The sequence below is a fragment of the Tursiops truncatus genome, chromosome 10, assembly GCF_011762595.2.
Source record: "Tursiops truncatus isolate mTurTru1 chromosome 10, mTurTru1.mat.Y, whole genome shotgun sequence".
NCBI lineage: Eukaryota > Metazoa > Chordata > Mammalia > Artiodactyla > Delphinidae > Tursiops > Tursiops truncatus.
In genome coordinates, this window is record NC_047043.1 from 62,155,485 (window position 1) to 62,180,166 (window position 24,682).

Consider the following 24,682-nt stretch of genomic DNA (forward strand, 5'->3'; position numbering starts at 1 on the left):
AGAGTGAGAGCACCCCCAGGGGTCAGGTTAGGTGACCTCAAACCCCCAGCTCCCAGTGGCCCCATCCAGGACCCTGTTTCTCATTAGGAGCCTTCTAGCCTCCCCCAGCCAGCACCCCAACTTGAAACATGCCTCCCTGTACTTAATTCATTACGTGCAGGGTGGGAGGCCCAGCAGGCGGGGGTTATTTTTCCCCTGAGCTCAGACATTCCTTGCTTTATTATTCTCCACGTTTCAAAGCAGCTGTCGCCTCCCCCGACCGCCCCCAGCCCGAAGCTCAGAGTCCAGAAGGGGCCTCTCCAGGGCTCAGAACACCAGAGGTTCCCACCTCTGGTGGGAGCTCAGAACACTTCCAGCCCGCACCAGAGGGAAACTGAGGCCCAGAGAAGAAGCCCCAGGGCAACCTGCAGGGACCTCCCTCTCCCATAACACTGTCTTCCTTGTCCGGAAACACCCCCTCCCGGCCACCTTCCACACAGGTGACCTCAGGGCCCTCTACACTGCAGAGCCAGCCCTTGCCTTCCAGCTCCGGGAGCAGGTGCTGGGATAGTCTTCAGGGCCCTAAAAAACTGAGTGCCGGGACTTCCCTGGTGGCGCAGTGGATAAGACTCCATGCTCCCAATGCAGGGGGCCCGTGTTCGATCCCTGGTCAGGGAACTAGATCCCACATGTATGCCACAACTAAGTCCTCATTCTGCAACTAAAAAAAAAAAAAAAAAGATCCCTCATGCGGCAACGAAGATCCTTCATGTGGCAAGTAAGACCTGCAGGAAGGGAGGGAGGGAGGGAGAAAGAGAGAAAACACTGGGGTGCTTTAAAAAAAAAAAGATTTCTATTAAAAAAAAACCTAAACACCCCTGAACCCCCACTGGCTCAGCAGCCTTACAGAGGGCAAGGCCCATCCTGGAACAAGGGATCAACCTAGAAATCCACCCTAGTGGATCACAGAGGGTTCAGGTCAGGGGAAAAACAGTTCTAAGGACCCAGTTTCTGAGGACTAGAGACGCCTGGAGAGATTTTGGCCCTACGTCGGAGAGCTGCCTGCCTGGCCAAGCTGCCTCAACAGGGGGTGAGCTCCCTGTTTCTGGGGGTGTTCAAGCAAGCAGCAGCTCATCAGTCTTACCCTGGGAAAGACGTTGGCCCAGGTATCTGAGGCCCCTTCCTGCCCAACTTTGAGGTCAGAGTCGGGCTGGCAGGCGCAGTACCCACTCCAGATGAACGGAATTAGGTGCACCTCCCTGTTCACTCAGGTCTGAAGTCACAGGCACAACACAAGGACAGGAGACCTGGGAGCTGGGCCAGGGCCAGAGCAGGACCCGGCCAAAGCGTTTTCTTCGTGAGTTCACTACAAGCTCCTGGCACCTGGGGAAGTGCTGGGAGCACAGTAGATGTGTGATCACTGTGTACTGATGAGTTAAATGGGCCCTACTAGAGTTAGGAGAGGAAGGCAGCCTGCAGGGTTCAGGGCCTCCACCTAGGAGAGGGACTCTGACCACAGAGGAAACTGAGGCAGGAGCCCAGGCAGGGCAGGCAACCTGGGCGTGCTGGGAAATGAATCTCAAGGTCATTCTTGGCACTCTGTAACCATTTTGCCCCTGCTGACCCTATAGCCAGGCCTGTCCACCCTGAGTATGGGGCTTGACGGATGGATCCTTAGGTGCCCAGGAGGGTAGGAATCACTCCGTGACGTGGCCCTGGAGCCACAGCAAGCCTGGGGGCCCAGGGCCTGCCCACACCTCCAGCTCTACTCTCCAGACCAACCCCAGGGACCCCCTTACTGCAAGGAAGGCACCCTCTGGGGGACGGACTACACAGAACCTGAGCCCCTGAGAGAGAGAGCAGGCTGCTACTAGCTGGCCCGAGCTGTCTCCACCTAGAGCCGTGGGGTCTGGGTGTGTTACCCTCCTGGGGGCCCCCAGCCCAGGCCGTGCAGAGGAAGCCCCTGGTACTCCTGGGATGTGCCCAGCTTCCCTTCTTATCCCTCAGCCCTGAGCACGGTTTCTCTTCACAAAAGCTAGAAGCCATTCAGTGTTTGCCTTCCCGCCCAGCAGCCACCGTCCCACACCATGTGCTGCAGCAAGGAATGAAAGGTCACTGCCACTGGCTTCCCACCAGAGGTGCACACAGGTATGGGCATCCGGCCATCTGGGGACACCTGGAATCTCAGGGTCCCAGACACCCCAACGAAGGGAGCTGAGGCATCTTCGCTCATGTGCCCCAGCCCCAAGCTCATCTGCACTGCCCCTGCCACGTCTCCACGCACCGCTCCATGCCAGCTGGTAGGGCCAGGCCTCTGTTAGTCATCATGGTGGAGCACAGTCGGCACCTGACTCATACGAGGCTTGAGCCTGGAAAGGACCTGCCCCGTTCAAGGGTCTCTATCCAGGGACTTGGGGAGATTTTCACTGCAACAAACTGTGCGATTGCCTCAGAACTTAAAAATGGACTTGTAAGGTCTTATTTTGCCAAGTAAAGACAAGGAAAACAACTGCACCAGCTATCATCACCATTGTTTTATGAACAAAATAATATTCTTAAGGCAAAAAAAATAAAAATAAAGTAAGGCAGGATGCAGTCCCTGAATAAAAACAGCCAGGCCTTGAAGATGCATAAATTGAGCTTCATGGAAAACACGCAACATGGGCCTTATTCTTCTCCCATGAAAATCGTCTTGGGTATTGTCACACGTTGGGCCCTGGAGGCTGAGGACACCCAGGTGCTTCCAGTCTCCAGCAGAGCAAGAATCCCTCTGCAGCCTTCCTGACTGGAACTGGTTCCCCTCTGCTTGCACATCCCTTGGGACAGGGTGCTCACTGTCTCTCCGAGTTAGCTTGGGAGCTAGGGATGGCATCCTAAGCACCTTTAGGTGGCTTCCAAGCAAGCCTACTATGGGAGAGAGGGAAAGAGATGAAGAAGGGAGTGAGATGGACAAGGTACTGATGGGAGGGAAGACAGACCTCCAGACCCAGGGCATAGGCGTGGTGGGGGAAAGGGGTGCTCGTGTTCAACTGGACCAAAGTAGAAAAATTAGGAAGTTGGCAAAGATCTGAGACTTCCCAGGGAGCACTGTCTTCCCCATCTCTGGAGTTCCAGAGTCTTCCACTGCCTCACTCCACGCCCCAGCCCTCCAGAAAGGCTCTGACACACCCATTCTCATTCTCACCAAGGCCTCAGTAGATGTGCAAAGTACCCGGACCCACAGGCCAAAGAAGAGAGTGGAGATTGGAAGAAAATGGTGGAACCTCAGGTGTCCACAGCCAGGCTGGGGAGGAGTGGCAGGCAGGCGCCCTTCCCAGCCCTGACCTTCTAGGCCCTTCCCCATCCAAGGGGACCTGGTCCCTGGCTGCTGAGGCTAGAGGGGCCTGTTGGGCGGGCGACCCTGGGGAGCCTCGTGTACACACATTCACTCTACATTCCAGCTGTGCTCTGTCAGCGTTTGGGCAAACCAGCATTGTGTGGCTTTGGGAGGGCAGGAACAAATAACCCCCAAACTTGGGCAAGGGTGGACCTGGGGCTGGTTGGAAGGGGAGCCCCAGGGAGGCTCTTCTGTGCTGGGTCACTGGGTTCAACGTCTAGGGTCTTCCTGCTGTTCCCGGAGGTACCTGGGTTCCCTGGGGTGTGGCTGGCCCTGTACCCAGGCAGGCTCGCCCTAGCCCCCTCCCCTAAACCCTCCTTACCTCCCAAGGCCTCGGAAACAACAGCCCAGCACTCCGGCCTGGCACGCCCCCAAGCACCCCTCATGCAGCATGAGGACTGCCTCACACCACTGCCCAGTTTCCGTTGCCCCTCCTGCCTCCCACCTCATCTTCACACCCCCTCTGATTTTGTGCACGCCACTGCTTGGACCCGTTTAGTCTCCCCGCCCCTCCCCACATTCTCTTAAGATCTTTATCCTCAGTCTGTCAGCCCCTGTGCCACTGAGCGCTTTGAGCCCCACAGTCCAGGGCCTCATCCCTACAGTTTGATTTCCTTCCTTCTTGTGACCTGCTTAAGGATTTCCTCCAATATTTGATTTCTTCAGACCCTGCCCGACTTCATTCTGCCTCGACCTGAATTTCTGGCCTTCTCGCCCCCCGACTCAGTGCTACCTAATCCACGTCCCAGTGGTGACCCCAGGATCTCTACAGATGGCAGGCATCTGGAGAGAAGATGCAGGCTGTGGCAGGGAGCCGTGCAGAGACATCAGAGCAGAGGAGGGATGGTTGGTCCTGGGGTGGTGAGGCTGAACTCTGCCCCTGGCCCCCTAGCCCCCTGCCTGCCCCACTGACCCTCTGGTTCAGCCTGGACCACGACTGGATAGGTAAATGTTCCTGACACCTTACAGAGACCTCAGAGATGAGGCCTCGGGCCAGGTGGGGGAAGTAAGGCATAGAGAGACCCCAGACCAGACTCCAGCCTTATGGGGCACGTGACCTGGCACCCGAGGCATGGAGGGCACCAGGCTGACACGAGGGCAAACCCTTTGCCACACCCACCCCTTTCCACCGGCCGCAGGGACATAGGCTGGACCACCCTGCTTGAAGGGGGAGCTGGGACCAGTGTTTATGCAACTGTGGGGAGGCCACAGCCTGGCTGGCAGTGCTGCCCGCCCAACACAAGCACTGACTCAGCAGAGCCCCCCAGCACGTACACACTCAGACATGCACACGAACAGACACAGACACACACACAGAGGTAAACATACATGTGCATGTGCACAGACAAATGGACACCGGCATTCGCTGGTATACAGACGCACACTCACAGACGCACTCACAGACACAAGTACACAGGCAAACTTGTGCATGTATGCACACACAGACACAGGGACACACAGAAATGCACACACATTTCACCCAGCCAAGGTAGGTGGGAGGCTCCGGAGTGAGGAGAAGCCTCACCCCTGCAGCCGAGTTCTACCCTCCAGGCCCCTCCACTCTGACACTCACACCCACAGCCAGTGACCCAAGCCCACACGTGGTCAGCACAGCCACATATAACAGGCAAAACGCCCCAGAGTGGCATCACGGCCATGACTGGGACAGAGACACATTCTAAGTGGAGTAGAGCCCCAACAAGGGGGACCAAACAGCCCCAGGCAGAGCTCAACAGACACAACAGCCCCAGCTCTGCCCGCGCCAGCCCCCCACAGCCTGTCCACTCCCAGTCCACACTTGAAGACTGGCGGGTGGGGGCCGCAGAGGGTCTCGGGGGATGTGTGGGATACTCCCTTCCACTGCCAGGCCAAGCCGAGTAGGGTGGTAGCTCCCAGGAACTAGGGGAGCCTGCAAGAAGGAGGGTGTGTTTGGGGGAGGGCTGGGGGCACTGTAAGACCATTCTGGAAACCAGAGGAGGGGGCAGGCTTTCTTGCGAGAGCAGGACACATACTCCCTGGGATCCCAGATACATGGAAGCTTGGAGGCAGGACCGCTTCTTGCCTGGGGATGGCTGAGAACAGGTGTGATCCCTGTGTACAGGACCCAGCCAAGGGTGGAAAGAAAAAGCTGGGACCACTCAGTCCCATGTGGGTCCTGGAGACTTTTGAAAGGGAACTCAGCTGTTCCTGGGCTTGGTGTCCAAGAGCAAGGTGGCTGGGCAGGCAGGAGCTGGGGCCTGCCCAGAAGGATATTGGCCAGTCTCTCTGCCCTGACTGGGGCCAAAGGGAGACCCTGCTCTCCTCTGTGGGGGTCTGCGGCCACCAATTGGCCAGGGAAGCTAGCCAGAGTCCAGCAAAGTCAAACATGCACAAGCAGACACCCTTACTAGCAGAGGCCACTGCAGCAAGCCCACTAGTGCCTCCATTCCCTGCCCTACCAGCCAGCCAGACTATGCAACATGAAAGGGCAGACTACGGTCCCTCACTCCCACCCCACGCCAGATCTGGGGCTGGAGTGGACTGTGTCTAGATAAGGAAAGGAAGAAGAAAGCCTCAAAATCTGCCCAGAATGTTGCTGAGAGTGTCTTAAAAAATGACCTGGAATCTGATCACTTCTCACCATTTCCACTGGACCACACATGCATCTTCTTCTCTCTCCTGGACCCTCCTACCTGCGGTCCCTGCTTCCGCTCACGTGCCCCAGTCTACTCTCCACATAGCAGCCAGAGTGATGCTGATAAAACATCTCCCCAGAGCACACACCAAAGCCCTTCCCACGGCCCAAGGACCCTCCACCACATCCTGTCGCCTCCCCACCGCACTCTCTGCTCCCGTCTCTGCTGGAATGTCTTTGCTCTGATGCCCTCATGGCTCCCTGGAGCAGATGCTGAAGTATTGCCCCACACAAATGTTCCAGCCTGCCTCTGGGGCCCTGCCCTAACCAGCGAAGCTGGGAGCTGGTAGATAAAGAGTCTGGTTTCCTCATGCCCTCAGTGAGACACCACCACCGTCTCCTGGAGGTCCCCAGTGGGGCTGAGCCCCCGTTGCCCACAGGGTCTTCTGCTCCCATGCACCCTAAGGACTTCCTTCCCTGCCCAGCTGCTCTCCCGTGCTTCCTGGGGCCACCTCCCAGGGACACTACTTACATTCAGGTCCTTGTCTCAGCTCTGCTTCTGGGGAAGTCCAGCCTAAGACACTCCATCTCGCCTCTCTTCTTTGTGTTTCTTATCTTCCACAACGATTCCCCATTCCTCCCTCCCCCCAACCCCCAGCAACCACCATTCTACTCTCTGCCTCTATGAATTTGACGACTCTAGGAACCTCGCTGGAGTGGAATCATATTGCATTTGTCCTTCTATGTCTGGCTTATTTCACTTAGCATAATATCCTCAAAGTTCATCCATGTTGTACCATGTGTCAGAATTTCCTTCCTTTTTAAGTCAGAATAATATTCCATTGTATGTATAGACCACATTTTGTTTATCCATTCGTCTGTCGATGGCCACTTGGGTTGTTTCCACCTTTCAGCTATTGTGCATAATGCTGCTGTGAACATGAGTTTACAAATATCTCTTCAAGTCCCTGCTTTCAATTCTTTGGGATATATACTCAGAAGTGGAATTTCTGGGTCATATGGTAATAATGTTTTCAATTTTTTGAGGACTTTCCATAGTTTTTCCACAGCAGCTGCACCATTTTACATTCCCACCCACAGTGCCCAAGGGATCCAATTTCTCTACCTTCTCGCCAACCCTTGTTGTTTTCTGTTTTCTGCATAATAACCATCCTAATGGGTGTGAAGTGGTATCTCATCGTGGTTTCGATTTGCATTTCCCTAATTAGTGACATTGAGCATCTTTCAGGTGCTGATTGGCCATTTGTCTATCTTCTTTAAAGAAATGTCTATTTGGGCTTCCCTGGTGGCGCAGTGGTTGAGAGTCCGCCTGCCGATGCGGGGGACGCGGGTTCGTGCCCCGGTCCGGGCAGATCCCACATGCCGCGGAGCGGGCTGGGCCCGTGAGCCATGGCCGCTGAGCCTGCGCGTCCGGAGCCTGTGCTCCGCAAGGGGAGGGGCCACAACAGTGAGAGGCCCGCCGTACAACAACAACAACAACAACAACAACAAAAAAGAAATGTCTATTCAAGTCCTTTGCCCATTTTTGAATTGGGTTGTTCGTTTTGTTGTTGTTGTAGGAACCCTTTATATATTCAGGATATTATCTCTCCTGTTTTCAATTTTTGCCCAGCCATTGCCTTCTCAGATACTCACTGACCTCATTATTTAACATGTCATTTGCCTCCCCCCCCCACCCCACACACACACTGCACACAGACTGCACAGCCCCGCCCCTCCTCTGGGCCCCTCCCCAGCCTTTATCACTGGTTGACACACTTTACGGCTCTGGTGATTTGTCAGCTTGTACGAGCGCCACAAGGGTGAGGGGTTTGGCTGCTTCCTCCACTGCAGTGTTCCCAGGGCCTAAAGAGTCTGGCACACAGTAGGTGCTCCATAAATGCTGAAAGGATGAAAGGAAGGGAAACAGACTCCTGCGTACACACTCACAGCCCCTCACAGACTCTCACATACGCTGCCGCCACTCCTCCCACACATACGCGCACACAGACTCTCACACTCACAGTCCTGCCATGCTCGCCGCACCACACAAACGCCCTGAGGCAGCCTGATCCGTGCAAGCCTCAAACCCGCTCTCATACACCCACACGCTCATCTCACAAGCAGATGCATTCACATCCAAATGCACCCTAGCAGGGCTGCCCTGACCTCCTGAGTCCTCCCGGCCTGCAAGCTGTTTCCTACCCTGTGTGGCCCGCTCCACACTCTGGGCCCTTGATCTCTCCACAACCCTTATCTCTAGGGCCCCCAAGACCCTCTACAGGGCATTGCTCTTCCTCCCCTTCAAACCAGAGTGGATGACCTCCTCCAGGAAGCCTCCCCTCACCCTCCCCACTGAGCTCCGAAAGGAGGGGAGGGCCTGGCCCCAGAGCAGGGTGTGACAGTGGGGCTGGCATGTGCAAGGGTGTGTGCATCTCCTCCTGTCATTGCAGGGGTTGTGCACTTGTCTTCTGCTGAGAAGCCCAGGGCTGAGAAACCACTGGTGGACCCCGGATTCTCGCCCTCTGACCTAGAGCCACAGCACAGGCAGAGAGACCAGAGTCAGGCAGGGGTCTCAGGCCTCTTCGGCTCTGACAACCTGGGGACAGTGAGTCAGGCAAAGCCATTCTCTGCTCTGGGCCTCAGTTTCCCCACCTGTGACATGGGTGGCTCTGGGCCAGTGCCCTGCAGTTCCCTGATTGCTGGTTGTGGAGTGAGACAGCTCAGACAGCGCTCTCAGGCACCGAGTGGCAACCCTGTGTTAGAGGCCAGAACATGGCTACTGTCTCCAGAAGTGGGGCAGGGCACCCAGTCCTCGTCCAGCTCAGCCCAGCGTCCTGGTGGGCAGGCTCAGAGGGTTTGGCACACCGGATGGGACAGTTTTGATGCGGTGAGCAAGGAGGCAAGATTTCAAAGTGATTCCTCTCGTTTTGTCCAGGGCTCACCGTGTGTGGCTCATAGATTTTTATAAAAGTCAACCAAAGGGCCACAGAGAAGAGAGAAGGAAGGAGGGAGGAAAGGAAGGAAGGAACGAACGAACAAATGAATGAACGAATGGAGGGAGGGAGGGAGGGAGGGAGGGAGGAAGGAAGGAAGAAGAGAAAGAAGGGAGGAAGGAAGCAAGGGAGAGAGGAGGGAGGAAAGAAAGAAGGAAAGAAGCCATTTATTCATGAGGCCCAAGGGCCGGGGACAGAGATGCAGTCACAGGCAAGTGCAGCCTGGTGGGGAGAGATGACAGCCCCGCAGAGCTGTGCAGAGAGAGCCTGTGCAGGAGTGTCAATGTGCTCCCCTCCGTCCCACAGGCTGCAGGCCACGGGTGTCAGCAACTCGAGTGGAAGATGAGCTGTCCCCAGCACGGCCTCCCCTGGGCTCCCTGAGAGCAAAGGCGGTCACAGGTTACAGTGGAGAGGTGCAAGCAAGGCTGCGGGATGTCAGCTGAGAACTGGACTTGGTGGAGCTGGGGAGGTGGCAACAGGGGATCTGGATGACAGAGGCAGGAGGGGGACAATGGGGCTGAAATCAGCAGAGGTGGCAAAGGTGGTAGCAGGTTTGGAAGGGAGGGTGGGAGGTCTCACCTGGGGCAAGAGGTTCAGCTGGACATGATGTGCGTGACAAATGCTGAAAAGAAGGAAGGAGTGAGCAGCAGGGCTTCGGCCCTGGGTAGCCAAAGGTGGCGACCTAGGATCCTAACGCCCCGCTCCCGCCAGCAGACTCCCTGCTCTGCTGAGTTTACCTTTGTAGTTGACGCAGCCATTGGAGTCCTCTTGCCCAGCCATCAACTTCTCCACCTCATCTTCTGTCAGCCTCTCACCTGGCAGGAGTGGAAAGCTGAGTCAGCACTGTTGAGGTGTGAAGGGTGGGGGGCCCCCTGAGCCCCGCTGGATGGTGGGTGTGCCTCTCCAGTATTCCCACACCTCATATTGGTACACACGAGACCTGGGCTGTCACCCTTATTTCTGAAACCAGAAGAATCAGTGACAAGTCAAAAAGGGCAAGGCCTGGGGTACAGGCCTGGCACTCTCTCCGAGCCTGGGCTCTGTCCGTAACAGTGCCATCTTGCTGTTCAGGCCACCAGCACATACTGTCCCCTGTCCTCAACAGGCTGGCGGGACTCCCTCCATCAGGAGTAGGCCAGGTCCCCCATCTCCGGGAAGCAGTCCCTCGGGGCAGCCCTTCAAGGCTAGAGGAAGGACGCCTAAGATAGAGCTGGGGACCTTAGGGGATGACCATGGAGGGTACCAAGAGACACCACCACTGCTCCCCAGAGAAGTCTGGAACTTTCCCGCCTCTGTGCTTTTGTATGTGCTGTGTTGCTTCCCCCACTGGAATGCCCACTGCAGTTTCCCTCACACCTCCTAGCCCCCAGTCTCACACACACACACACACACACACACACAACCCCAGAGACCAGCACAGGGCTGAGCACACAGTAGGCACTCAGTAAATGTCTGGTGCGGGAAAAGTTCACTTTGCGCAGACACAATTGGTGCTCAATGAACATTTGCTGTAGGAAAACTTCTCTTTGAGAAAGGAGCGCTCCTGCCAGCCAGGCACCTGACAGCGGGGGTCAAGATGCCCAAGAGGCAGGCACAGTACCTCTTCGGCTCTGGAATTTGACCTTGAGGCAATGAACACAAGGACTGGATTGATCCCCCTGGATGTACCGCCCTGCCCCACCCTGTCCCCAGAGCTGTTCCTATCCCCCTCCAGTTCTGTGAGCTGCACCGGCTGGCTTTCTTTACTCCCCACCCAAATTTCTAAGTTCCCCACGTTTCCGTCTCCTGCCATCGAGGCACCTTGACTGCATCACCCTCCATTTCACAAGTGAGAGACAGGCCCGGTGGGTGACAGAGTGGTTTCCCCCGGAGGCCCCAGGAAGGAGAGAGTGGGGTGGGGAGGAGGCTGCCCTCACCCAGCGTGGCCAGCACGTGGCGGAGCTCGGCGCCCATGACCGTGCCATTGCCCTCCTTGTCGAAGACCCGCAACCCCTCCACAAAGTCCTCGAAGGTGCCCGTGTCCTTGTTCTTGGAGATGTGCTGGAGCATGGGCAGGAACGTGTCAAAGTCCATCATCTTGGAGTTAAGCTCTGGGGAGAGATGGCCCAAGCATCAGGCTCTGAGGGGAGATGGGCATCCCTCCCCTGTGTCTGGCAATGAGGAGCTATTGCCCTCACCCAGACCCCGATGCACTCTACACCAGTCTGTCATTTACAAAGCACTCCACCATCACAAGGCACTTTACAGTCAACTGAGAAATGCATTATTCACATCGTCCTTTGCTGTTCACAAGGACAGTGGCACGACAGTGGGCTCTGACTAGCACCTCTGCTCTTCTTTGGGGAACAGTTCTCGCTAGCGTCTCTCTATTTTTCTTATCAACCCCGCTCTCCCCACACCTGTGATTGGTCGAGAGCAGCTGGGCCGATCAGAGACCTTCTCTGGGACTTCCGCACCTGTGGCGAGGGCTTGGGTCTCACTCCTCCTTGGGGCAAAGCAGGCAACCCTCTCTGGCCATGGTGGTGAGGGAAGCTGACCCTGCCCCACAGAGGGATGCCCAGGAGGCCGGGAAGGACAGGGAGAGCATATGGGATGCTGAGGCCAGACACGGCCTGGCTTGCCCTCACGCCTGCTGCTGAAGCTAGTTCGCGCTGTTGTCAGTCCCCTACGACCAGGAGGCCTGGCAAATAGGCGTGGGGCCAGATGGTACAGGAACCCTCACTGCTCGTCACCTTGCCAGCATCACCTGAGACTGGCCTCCAGGTCCTCCTCCAGACAGCGGGAGGATGTTAGGAGAATGCACAGCAGGGGAGTTCCCGGGTTGTCCCACCAGCGATGGCGGCCCATCCTGGGGGTCTCCCCCGGGGGTCTCCCCCGGGACTGGCCCTAATGGGGACACGTCTCAGGCCGGGCGTACCAACCTTCCTGCTTCGGCTTCCCTAGGACTCGGAGCACCTCGGCCTGTGTAGGGTTCTGGCCCAGCGCCCGCAGGACATCCCCACACTGCCCGTACGTGATCTTCATCTCACACTTGGGTGTGCGGTCGTACAGCATGAAGGCTTCCTTGAACTCTGCCGGGAGAGGGCGTGAGCCGCAGACACTTCTAGAGTCAGCCCCCCCGACTCGCCCCACACTGCAGGGGAGGACACTCAGCCTGGGGGACCCGGGCCCCAACCCTGCAGCCCCTGGCTCAAAACCCCCACTCACCTTCAATCTGCTCCGGCGTAAACTCGATCTGAAAGGAGACCCCCAAAGATTCTGAGTGTCTGGTTCAGAGGATGGGGCCAGGCGTCCTCCTGGTGCCTCCACGCCCAGACCAGGCCTCAACCCCTCAGCTGCCCCAACCCGTCCACATTCCAGGATTCCAGCTTCCACTGCCCAGGACCTCCTGCAGTCCACCTTGACTCCCTCCTGCCTCCTTACCCCTCCCGCCATCCCACCTGAGGACCTTGGGTCTGCAAGTGCCCAGACCCTGACACCAGGTAGGCCTCATCAGGGGAAGTGGTGAGGAGGGAGGCCTGGTGCCCTGAATCCCCAGCCCGGGTGGGCCTTACCTGAGGCCCCTGGTCCTGGACAGACGTGCCTGAAGCACAGACTGGCCTTGCCAGCTCTGCCAGGCCTGGGGCCCAGTGGGTAGACTGTCCACTTAAGTGAGATGGGAGGCCTCATCTCACCAGGGCGGGGGCGGGAGGAGGAAAGGCGAGGGGGCAGGCCGCAGAGCCCTGTCACCATGAGAACATATTTGCAGGAGGGGGTGTGTGTGCGACGTGCATGTGCGTTCGCACACCTGTGTGTGCATCTGTTTGCATGTGTCTGCCCCCCACAGAGCCCTCAAGGCTGGGCACTTTCACTCACGTGGCCCTGCCTACACCTGCGTCTTACACAGTCCTGTCCATAAGCGCAGGGCAGCCCCCAGCGTGGCACAGCAGGGGGCCAGGGCCCAGCGGTTGAGTGTTTGCTGAGGCCACATCGGGGCCACCTGAGGTCAGGAGGCCTCCTGGGACCCGGTTTCCCCCTCCTCACTTGGATACCAGGTCTATTTTTATCACTGCAGTCACTCGCCCCAAGGTCAAGGTCGCACAAGGGAAAGGAGCTTGGGGGAGGGGGACTTGACTGGCGCCTCTCCCACTGCTGCTCCCTTGGAGCCCCCTCCACCAACCTCAGTAGTGCACACCAGTGCAGAGGGGGATCCTGCCCCTGTCACCCTGCTGGGCTGTCCCTCCCAACCCTCTGGCTTAGCCCTGTGTTGGGAAGACCAAGTTGTTGCTCCTGGCGCCCCCGAGAGCTCTCTCCACCAAGAAGCCTGCTGAGACTACGGGCCCTGGGCCCCCCGCACAGCTTTCCGCAGGGGTCACGGGAGAGGCCTCACTAGTTCCTCTGCTCAGAGGGGAGTCTGTGCAGCCTCGGATCCGGTGAGACCACACAATGCCACCTTGGGCCCTAGGGTTGGCTGACCCTCACCAGGGGGCCTGTGGGACACAAACCTGGGGTCTGGGGATGGTCAGGAGTCAGAGTCAACTCCACGGAGCACTTGCCATGAGTGGTTCCCAACAGCCTGTGAGGAGGACTTATTGTCCCATTTTATAGCTGAGGAAACTAAGCCTTAGAGCAGTGATGGGAATGGAGCAGAGTTGGGATTTGAGCCCGTGTATTGAGGGACAAGGTAGGTGCCTCCAGGAAGGGCTCAGGAATGGAGACGGACCTGTGCAGATGGGCTGCAGGTCTCGCTGGGGACCGTGAAGGGCTGGGAGGGCTCCATGGGGCCCCTCAGCCAGCAGCCAGGGCAGCAGTGGCCAGTGGCCAGCCGAGAACAGGCAACGGGCAGGACACGGGTACGTGCCACTATGCAGATGCCGCAGGTGGGACTCATGGCTCGTTCTCCAGGTTTAGACTCTGAGAAAGGCTTTCAAGCCAAGCCGGGGAAGGGCTCCTGGGGCCACTGGTCACAGTTCCAAGACCAGCTTCCTCCATGACCTACCCAGACTGGCTCAGTATCGCCAGCTCAAAGCTGAGGCCCCAGCAGCTCTGGGGCTCAGGGACCTTGGCAGGGGTGAGTGTGACCCAGACTGGGCAGGAGCCCTGCTTCCCTTTACCCCCCACCCTGTCCACCCTGGGGAACTTGGTATGGACTTAAGACCCCACAGCTGGACAAGAAAGATCCCTGCCTGGCTGCGGGGGTGAGGGGCACAGGCAGGTCCAGGATTCCCCAAGGATGTGAGGTCCAGGGAAAAGGACAAGGGAGAGTCAGTTTCCAACCACCAAAAAGATAGTCCCTTCAGCAGCACTGGGGGAGTCCTGCCTGATGTCTGACCACCCTCCCTCCTGCTGCAGCCCTCCTGATGCCTGAAGCTTCCAGCTTCAGTTCAGTACTCACTTTCTGGAGCCTGGTCTTCCACGGGGTAGATCCACTGACCTACCCTGCCCTTCCCACGGAAACCCAGCTCCCACACCCACCTTGACCTTGGAGGCATCGAACTCAGGTTCCTTGGGGGGCTCTGGTACAGGTGCGGGTGCAGGTGCGGGAGTTGGAGCTGCCTTGGCGCCTGCCTTGGCGTCATCCTTCTTGGGCTCTGGCTTTTTGGGAGCCATGGAGGTTGTAAGCAGAGAGGGACGTGGAGAGAAGGAAGCAGAGAGCCGGGTAGGTGAGCCTTCCCGTAACCAGCCTTTATCCTGCCTGGACACCTCATGACCCCAGCCCCACCCCTGCAGGGCACAATGGGGACAGAGCCATAAAAGGACATTGGCTAGGCTCAGTGGCTATTTTGGGGCCTGGGGGGGCATTGTTCAGTCTCAGGAATGGGTGGGGGAGAGGGAGGGCTCTTCATTCCTCCCAATCACCTGTTGGGAAGAGAGCGGGGGAGGGGAGGACAGAGGTCGGTGCTCAGCCCCCACACACACCCTCAAAAGCACACGCACATATGCAGGGGCCCTGCTGTCCCTCAGCAGGTCAATAAACTGAAAGGGTGCAGAAGGTTGCACCGAGCATGTATTGTGTGTTGTGTTGGGGGCAGGAGGACTGGGCACCCCTTGAGTTAAACTTCCCATCTGTGCATCGAATTCCCATGTGTCTGTGCCCGTGTGTCTACACGGAGGGGGAGAGGGAGGTCTGTGTGTGTCCATGTGTGTTGTCTCCGTTTGGCTGGGTGTTTGTATGCAGAGAGGGTCTCTGTGTATCTATGGTGGGAGGGTCTGTGTCCACGTGGGGGATGACCTACTCCAGTCCGCGGGTGTTGCTTCTGTGTGTTTGTGTCTGGGTGTTTATCATGCCTGCGTGACTGTCTGGTCATGGCTTGCAGGCAGCTGCAGCCCATCTCTGAGAACACCCTAAATGGCAGTAGGATGGGGTCTGCTCCCTCGAGGGCGGTCACCCAGCCTAGTTCAACAGCCAAGCAGCCTCCACAGCCTCCCGCATCCGCACCTGCCTGACCCTGAGGTCGGTTTCTTGGTTTCACCCTCACTTCCTATTGCCCCTCTTCCACAGCTCCCTGCGACCCACTTTCCCCACATACCCCAGGGCCTGCTCCCCGCCAGACCCTGGCACACACTGCACCCTCTGCCCTTGCCCCTCTGCTTGCAGCATTCAAGGCTCGGCCGCACTGCACCCTCCTCCAGGAAGCTGTTTCCACTGCCCCACGTTGCCCTCTGCTGACACTTTTGGTGGGGTCCTGAGAGGGTCTGCCTCTCTGAAGGACCCCAGGGCACTGGAAGAGGTTTGCCTCCCAGGTGCCCAGTCTAGGGTACGCCCCCCCCCCCAGTTCCTACCCACAATGCCACCCCAGATGGCAGTGACAGAGGGCAGCCTGGCTGGTCTACCATTTCAGGAGTTGGGGGGAGGAGGGAAGGCTGAGGTGGCGTAAGGCCCTTCCAGGCACAGAACTCGGAGAGTGGGGACATCTTGCAAACACATTGGCCTCCATTCCTTGCCCAGTGTCTGTGCCGGGGGGGTGGGGGGGGGTGGGAAGGAGGTGTTCCCTATTATTTTTAAATGCCTGGAGCCTTTGATAGAAACTTCAGAGGCATTGCCCCTTCTCCTGGCCCCCGGGGATTTCCCAGGTGTAGGGAGGCACCGTGGGTGGAGCCTGAGGTGAAGATTCACTTGGGCCTCTACCTGGATGCCCCCAACGTCCCCCTGCTGAGCCCAGGTCCCTCTCATCCTGTCACTCAGCCTCATGGTGAGAGGAACAGCAGTCCAGGGACAGGGCTGGGTCCCCTCCTAGCTGCAACACAGGACATTCCTCCCCTCATCTGGAGGGCAGAACACCCCACATCTGGAAATCTGACAACATCCGGCGCTGGGGGAGAGGCAAGTTTTTCACTTTTCTTCCAGATGTTTGGCAAGAGTATTAAGAAAGAAAGGGGTGGAGGAGGATCCTCAGAGACCAGCCAGAAATACCACAAGAGGAGAAGGCAGACAGAGGGGGACACACAGAGAGAGACCTCTGGGCGGCCCCATCACCCAGACCTGCTGACCCTCAGGACAACTGACTCTGGACACCCTCGAGGGCTCCCACCAGCCACAGGCACAGCCAACAAGACACCACCCAATCCCCTTTCACTCATCATGGGGGAAACCGAGGCCCAGAGCCTTGGACATCCACAGGGGTGCCCAGAACACCGATCTCACTGTTGCATCCACACACAATTGCTATCCCTTGGAAACCACTCAGCATCAGTGGGAACAGGAGTAGATGAGTGACATGGGCCTCCTGAGGCTTGGTTCCCAGGTTTGCAGACTCATGCAGCCTGCTACAGCCACACAGAGCCATCTTCCTCTGCTTGGGGAGGGGGTGTCTTGGTCCTCTTCCCTCGAGCACAGGGCAGATATGGTCCTATAGTGGGGACGCCGTGTACAGAGCCATCCTCCACTCCCTCCCCAGGGCTCAGATAGGCCTTTGACTGTCCGAGCTCTGGCTCCTGGGAGCAGCAGTGCCCTAGGCTCACCCCACAGGGCCACTCTCAACCCATAACTAATGCCTAGACCCCAGCAGGGACTCTGCAGGGATCACCCCCCTTGACTGCCAGCAACATGCCTGCCGAGGACAGGAGGAAATTAAGGGGTGGGCAGGTGGGCAGGCAGGTGGACAGGAGAGGGGACTTAGTGACAGGGAGAGGCAGGCACTGGGTAGCAAAGACGAGCCACACAAGGCTTGGCACTCACCTCTCTCTCCCAGGTCCCAGCCTGGGCTCCATGCCCCTTGGGAATGACAGCCCAGCAGACAAGATCCTGGCAGAGCCTGCGGGGAGAGACAGGGGTCTGGATCCCTCTTCTTTGACTCCCCCAGCTCCATGGTCTGAGTTGTAGCCCAGTCTGATGCAGACAGCACATCCCAGAGCCCTCTCTGGGGGCAGCCACCTTACCTCCCCCTGCCCCACCTGAGGAAACTGTGGGCCCTGACTTCTGAGGAGCCCATGAGCAGAGGCAGGAGACCCCTGGCCACACTGGCCTCCTTCCTTCTAGCCCCCATGCCTTTGCAGAGACTTTCCTCCCTCTGGTGCCCTTGTCTGGGACCCTGGCCATGGCTTGTTCCTTGTCACCTCTGGGTCTCAGTGAGATGTCACCTCCTACGAGAAGCCTCCTCAGACTACCCTGGACCTGCTCCCTCTGCCCTGCCTCTCAGTTGGACTCCCCATCCTTGCACACCCTAAAACGAGCTGTTTCCCTGTTATCTTGTCTCTTATGTGTGTCCCCCCCTCCCATGAATGTCAGCTGGCATAGGAGGAGTTTTTGGTCTTCCATGGCTGTATATCCGTAGGGTCTAGAACAGAGCCTGGTACACAGGAGGCACTCCATAAATGTCAGATGAGCAAATGTCCCAAACATCTCAGTTTACCCACCTCTCACAGGGGGACCGGAACGCTTTTCTGAACCCCATCTCTGGAGTAAGGCAAGGGGAGATTTGCGGATTGACTGACAGTACTTGTGTCTGCCGGGGGCACCCCGGACAGCAATGCAGCCATCGCTGCCCCTCAGCCCGCCTGCCGCCTCCCTCCACGCAGGCCTGCTCTTCATGCCACTCCCCATCCGTTGCTAAGACTCCTCTCAAGAGCCTGAAGTGGTAGGGACGACCGGATGGTATAGGCAGTGACTTGACCGTGAGGACCAGCCAGCAGGGGGCGTAAAAGGGATAGGAACTGGTCTTTGGATCCTGAACCCAAACCCCAGAAACCAGGATCCCAACCCAGATCCCAGACTGCAAATCTGGAACTTGGAACGCCAAACCCAGACCACAGACCCGGGCCGCAGAATCCGAACCCCAAACTTAGGTCCTGGAACTCAGAGCCCAGGACCAGATTCTGCTCTGGGGACCCAGACTCCAAAACCTAGGATGCCAAAGCCAGACCTTCAACCCAGACTCCAAACCCTAGACAGCAGGCCCAGGACCCAGGACTCTAAACCCAGACTCCAGGCCCATAAACCCAAACCTAGACCCCAGACCCTGGACCCAGGACAGGGGCTGCTGGTTTTCCAAATGGGCACTGCCTCCTGCCCTGTGTAGACGAGGGTGGAGCAGGGGAGGGGTTAGCTCTTGGCTAACAGCAGGGGTGAGTGCTTGGCAGACCTTCCTGCTAGCGTTCAGAGGGGAATGAGGAATGTCCCTCATCCTGTCAGAGCCAATTTGGGGAACTCAGAATACGGTGGCCACATGGAGGGAATGGTGGGGAGTAAGGAGAGGGATGGATAGGTGAGGCCTGGCTATCCCCTGGGCCCAGGAACCAAAGTCAGGGAAGGAGGGTCAGGCTCCCCACGTGCCCTTGTCCCCCTGGCCACAGGCTCCTCAGACTGCCCTGGCCCGCCCAGGACCGCCCCTCCTGTCCAAAGCCTTTGGGCTGGGACGCAGGCCCAAACTTCCCGGAGGAGTCAAGAACGTGGCCTGGGCCAGACCCAGAGCCTTAGAAGTAGGTCAAATGTTGCTGTGCAGCAGGTCCTGGGGACCCCATCTGGGCATGGGCAGGCCCACGGGCTGCAGCTCACCCACCAGGGCACAAGTGTGTATTCACATAGATGTGGACTCACCACTACACGCCCATAAATACAGACCCTACACAGGGCCACTAGTTCCTGCCCAACTGCTCAGATGAGGGGACTGAAGCCCCAAGAGGGGCAGGAGCTGCCCAGCAACTCTGGATAGAGGTGGCACAAGGCAGCCACGAGGACCCAGAGAAGGAGAGGAATTTCGGCACCATCCCACGCCCCTGGAGCCTTGGGTGAAAGTCTGACTCCAAGGAGGACTTCCCAGCAGAGCTGCTCTGCCACCAACAGGATGTGGCCTGCTTCCCGGAGGCACAGCCCCAGGCCTTGAAAGATGGGAAGGAGTGGCCAAGGGGGAGGCAGGAGACTTCATATGCTCTTGTGACCCAGGCCGGTCCTGGTTCCTTTTGTCCTCAGTTTCCCCATCTGTACAATGGCCATGGGTGGGGCAAAGTGATCCTGAGTTCGAAAGACAGTCACTGCCCCTGAGCAGTGACTAGCCCGTCCTCGCCACCCCCATGCCACACACAGACAACTCTGTCCTCAGCAGGCCAAACACACCCCTCAGGCCCCTCCTCCTGCCCACTGTGCTGACGGGGACCAGATGCTCCAACCTTGTGGTTCTGGGGGTGGGGGTGGCAGGGCCCAGCGGGCTGGCAGACAAGCCCTGGGTTTGGCCCAGGGACCTATAATCAGCTCCTGCCCCTCTGATCCCGGCCCAGGACTGACGCTTGGGGCTGTGGTGTTCTGGCCGGCTGTGGCCACGGCCGCTATATTTGGGAGCCCAAATGAGGATGAGGGAGGGGTGGGCAGGCAGGAGCCTCCAGGGACCAGTGTCTCATGGGGGACAGGGTGGGGGACACTGTTGGCCAGGCTTGTTCCCTTAAGGAAGGAGGGCACAGCCTTGACTTCAGGGGCGCAATCTGAGGGGCGTGCTCTGCTCTCAAGGGCCTGGCCTGGGGGTCATCATCCCTGCCCTCAATGGCTGGTCTAAGGAGGTAGATTGAAAGTCTGAGTGCATGAGAAAGGGGAGCGGTGTGCTGACAAGATGAATGGGAGTGGGAAAAAGGCTCTCAGAGGGCGAGGTATGGGGCAGAGGGGTCTGAGATGCGAGGGATAGGAGCAGGGTGCGCCAACATGCTACGCAAAGGGTTGGAGAAAACAAAGGCCGGAAGCCGGGGTCCAAGGGAAGGGAGTGAGGTGCAGCCCTAGCCCTGGCTTCCCGGTTCTGCCTGCTGGTGTAGCTTCTAGAGGGGCCCAGCCCATCCCCCAGCATGGCCTGCGGCCTCTCTGAACTGCCCTGGACATTCCCCGCCGTTGGGCCAAACCCTGTACTCTCCCACCAGCAGTTTCCCAAAGAGCAAATATTTATTGTCCTTGGAAGAAAAAAAAGAGTCCCCTTTTAGGATCAGGGTCTGGGAGCTGCTACTGAGGCTTGCAGGGGTTCAGCAGCGGCCTGAGATGACCAGAAACCCCACCTAGAGGCTGAAGGCAGAGGAAGGAGGATGAGCTGGCCTCAGAGGAGAGGGGCCGTGGCTGCCCCAGGCTGCTGCCCAGATCTCCATCTCTCCAAAATTTCCCCAGAGTAGGTCTGAGGGTGTACAGACTCTGTCCCCACGTTATGAGGTATGAACGTGTGTGTGAGCGGGTAGATGTGTGCAGTCTGTGTGTGCTCAGATGCATCACTGTGGGCAGGAGGATGGGAACACATGTGTGATCCTGTGGGCGTGTGTCACACGAGGCTGTGACCACATGTGTGTAGGAGCACGCCTGGGCACTCCTGGCTCTGTGTGCGTGTCCATCTGGGAGCTTGTTCATCTGTTGGCATGGGGCGGGGTAGGGGCATGTGGACACAACCTCTGTTGAATGGCCAATTCAGTCAAAAATGCAAGTAAATTTAGCAGAGGAAAAAAACCCTGTCAGTCAGACGAGGAGTCTGAATTGGGTGGTTGTTTGACTGGATGGACCAACTGTCTCAGGCAAACAGTTTGCGCTGGCTGGGAGGAGGAACCAGCTCCCCTGGGCCATCATGGAGAAACTGGAGACGGGGACCCCAACTACGGCAGAGACCGACACACAGAGACCAAGACAGAGACAGAGGTGGGGACAGATTCAGAAAGAGGGGAGGGAGGGTTGTTGAGGAGGACCAGAGACAAAGGGAGTGCCCAGGGCAGGATGGAGCTTCCCAGAGCCTACAGACAATGCATGTGCACACAGCCCTCTGGCCCCCAGTCCCAGCTGCAAGCCCGGTCGAAAGCAGATTCATTCTTTCCTCTCACTCACCCTCAAGCAGCCCAAGCTGGACCAGAAGGGGGCACCAGACTGGGATGCAGGAAGGGAGGGTGGGATGGGCAGCTATGACAAGGAGACAGTGACAGGAATGAAGGCAGTGCAGGGGACCGGGATGGCAGTGGTGGAAGTGAAGGCAGGAGGTGATGGTAGTGATGACAGCAGAAGAGGGAAAGGTAGCTGGGAGAGCCTCCCTCCCTGTCCCCTTGCAGACCACACCTAGCTGTGGTGGCCCCACAGACCCAGGGTTGTCCCCAGCCCACCCCACCGAGCACCAGCTGTGTCCTTGCCTCCAGTGGTCACACAAACACCCTCTGTGGCTCAGGGTGTGGAGCTGCATTGCAAATGGCCCAAGCCCCCAGCCAGGAATAGTCAGGGTCAATTGCTGTACCTGCCTGTGTGGCTATTTATATATCTGCCCGCCCACCCGGTGTATTCATGTCTAAAATACAACACACACATGCACACTCACACACACTCACTCACAGGATACCCCAGTCAGGCTAACCCACCCCCGGTGTGTGTCTGTGTCTGTCTGAAGATACCTACTGGTCCCTGGACACCCCTCACGTCACCTGGCCCCTTTCTACCAATACGGGGGCCAACAGGGACCACACTGAAGTGTGTATGTGCACCCATGCACACATACACACTCACAGTCACTCAGGAACCCCACCCACGGGTGCTTGGACCCAGAGCAGGCACACTCCTATGCACACATCTTTAAACACAAACCCTCACACTCCATAGATGCCTTTGTGCACACACACCTTCATACACAGGTGCACATGCACTTTGCCCGCACATTCCCTTTGCGTGCGTACATACACACATTCACATGCCTCTGCATACACATACCCCTGACGCATCACACCTTCAAGCTCACGGTATAGGAAGAGCTCTGGGTGGGAATTAGGAGTGCTGGGAAGGAGGAGAAAGGCCGAGGGCAATAGCAATCAGGGAACCATGGCAGGCCTGCCTGGTGAGGTGTGGGTAGGTGGCAGTGTGAGTGTGAGTGCACGTGTGTGTGTGAGTTTGAACGTGTGTGTCCAGTATTTTGGAACCTTTCCACTGCCTCCTCTCCAAATCCCCTGGAGGGCCATCCCCACCCCCACCCTGCTCACAGAAGGAAATAGAGGCCAGAGCAGAGCAGCTGGGCCTGGGGAGGTCAGCGTCCCCAAGTTTGGGGCTTGCAAGCCTTAGCATCTGTGTTGTTCTTGGAACACCGAGGCCAGATAAGGACTGGGGTCAGAGCTCGGCTCTCGTGGGAAAGGACTCTCTGGAAGGCTCCCGACCCATTCCTTTCCCAGATGTTGGACCCCAGAGCAGGCAGCAGGAGGGCAAAGGGGATGGCTGGGGGACAGGTAGGGCCCCATCATGCTGGGCTGGAGAACTGGAGGGGGTCCACAGCAGATTCAGATTCACAGATGCCCAGGAATGTGCAGTGACCCCTCGAACCAGCCCAGGGACCTCCAATTGTTGGGCCTGGAGCAGACAGAAAGGGATGATACCAGACCCCCTGCTCTCTGCACAATCTGGACTTGAGACCCTCTGCTCCAGGGAGGCTCATTAGGTTCTGGAGGCAGGGCTAATGGTCAGAGACTCGGTGTCTGAGAAGTCTGCAGCTTAGCTGGATGGAGAGGCTGTTTTGAGGAGATGGATGGAGTGCTGGGGGACATCAAAGCACCATGTCCCATCCAAAGCAAATCCAGGTGTTGGTCCTGGGATTGGTTATCGGGGCCAGCAGGGGACCCAGTTCTGGTCCTAGTCCCATCACTGACTCCTAGAGACTCTTGCCCTCTGGAGACCTCAGTGTTCACACCTGTACAATGGAGTGGGGTCTTAGGTCAGCTCAGCAGACACACAGTCCCCCCAACACAGTCAGTTTGGGGCATCTTCGGACCTGAGTCTCCTCCTTCCCCCACTTGCACCAACCTTTGCCCCCTGCCCAGGTCTCAGTGCCTCGGAGAAGGCTGGAGCTTCTTTGCTGGAGCTTAGAGCCTAGAGTCAAGTCAACAAGGGAACAATCGGCTGGAATTCCACATGAATACAGGGCTCATCCAAGGCTACAGATAATCGAGGAGGGACTGGGGGATTCCTGTGTCCCCTGGGATCCTTGCCTGACGGCAAGCCCCACCCCACTGAAGAGGGGCCCTGCCTTCGGGAGTCCTGGTCTGAGGGGATAAGCAGGAACCTCTCTGGTAGGTGTAGCAGGCCCCTCCCCCAGCGCATCCCCGACCTAGCCTGCCTGCAGCTCCCTGCCTGACCTACAATCACTGTAGATGCAGTTTGGGGTCAGGAACCATGAAGAGGAACCATTGACTGCATCAGTCAAGAGCCCTCACCACCTTCACAGCCCCGCTGCCTGACCCTGGGGTCCCCCCAAACCCATCATCCCACTGAGAACAGAGGCCACAGGTTCAGATGGGCTGGCCTGGGCTGGAGCACTGCAGTCGGGTCCTCCCTGCAGCCCCAGGCCTCCCAAACTTCAGTCTCCCATCTAGGAGCTGGGCTCCAGTCCTGCCAGCTTGACCCTTGGGCTGCTCCCTGATTTGCTAAGAACTTTCCAATCCATCAGGTTTAATCTCCTAAGGCTCCCTGGAGAAGAACTTTCTAACAATGCATGACAAGAGACTCGTCCAGAGGCCAGAGGAGGTTCTTTCTGAGATCCTGGGATTCCCTCCCTCCTCTTGGGGAAACTGAGGCTCCGAAGAGGAAGGCTGTCTCCATAGCAACTGAGAGATAAGAGGGGCAAGGGGCGGGGAGAATATTTGAAGTTCAAAGCTCCAGCCACTAATTCTCCCCTCCTGCAGAGACGTGGGACAAGATGATGCTTTTTTTTCTACCATGAAAGACTCAGCAGGACCACAGAGATGACCCAGTCCCTGCCCTCAGGGCTCGCAGTCTATCAAGAGAGAGGCAAGAATCAAGAATCCGAGGTCTTACTGTGCTGGGGGCTCAGAAGCAGATCCAGGAAGACCTAGGAGACGTCTTACTCTGCTGGGGGCTCAGAAGCAGATCCAGGAAGACCTAGGAGAAAAGGGGACATTTGAAGGGTATATGAGACCCCCCCACAAGCCAAGAAGGGGAGGGCGAGTCAGACAGTGAGAAGCAGGGGTAGAGACTCACCAGGGTTCAGGCAATGGGAACCCCAGGGCAGCGGTGCCTGCAGGGAAGTGGCTCCCAGAAGTGGAGCCTCCAATCTCTGAGCCCAGCCCCGCACACAATAAGTTCTCAAGCGTCTAGGGGAGTAAGTGATCTGATCCAGGGGGTCGCAGGAAGGCGTCTGAGCAAAGGAGCGGCTCCATCAGGTCTGACCTTCCAGAACACTTTTCTTTCTCTCTCATCCCTCTCCTCTCTCTGCTAGGTCATCACGTCTTTGCCCCTGTCCGCCCCCAAATAGCCCTCTGTGATCATGCTTAAATTGGAAAATATATGTGGAGCACTAAGTGGGAGGG

General features: G+C 57.8%; 1 protein-coding gene across 7 annotated transcripts; it reads right to left on the minus strand.

Annotated features, from left to right (window-relative positions):
• Positions 1-745: 745 nt before the first annotated feature.
• Positions 746-24,227, minus strand: MYL3 (myosin light chain 3). Of its 7 annotated transcripts, none has more exons than XM_073787887.1 (9): positions 24,171-24,227; positions 17,124-17,199; positions 14,420-14,539; positions 12,173-12,200; positions 11,887-12,036; positions 10,882-11,055; positions 9,703-9,780; positions 9,545-9,587; positions 746-764 (listed from the first exon to the last, which is right to left on the minus strand). In XM_073787887.1, the coding sequence occupies exons 5-8, from the start codon at positions 12,017-12,019 to the stop codon at positions 9,559-9,561; spliced, it is 414 nt and encodes a 137-aa protein (XP_073643988.1). In that variant the 5' UTR covers positions 12,020-12,036; positions 12,173-12,200; positions 14,420-14,539; positions 17,124-17,199; positions 24,171-24,227; the 3' UTR covers positions 746-764; positions 9,545-9,558. The 7 variants fall into 7 exon arrangements, 6 of the variants coding, with proteins under 6 accessions (XP_073643988.1, XP_073643986.1, XP_033720683.2 ...); XM_073787885.1 differs by lacking the exon at positions 24,171-24,227 and adding an exon at positions 17,801-23,019; XM_033864792.2 differs by lacking the exons at positions 746-764; positions 24,171-24,227 and adding exons at positions 806-2,883; positions 17,801-23,019.
• Between the last annotated feature and the right edge of the window lie 455 nt (positions 24,228-24,682).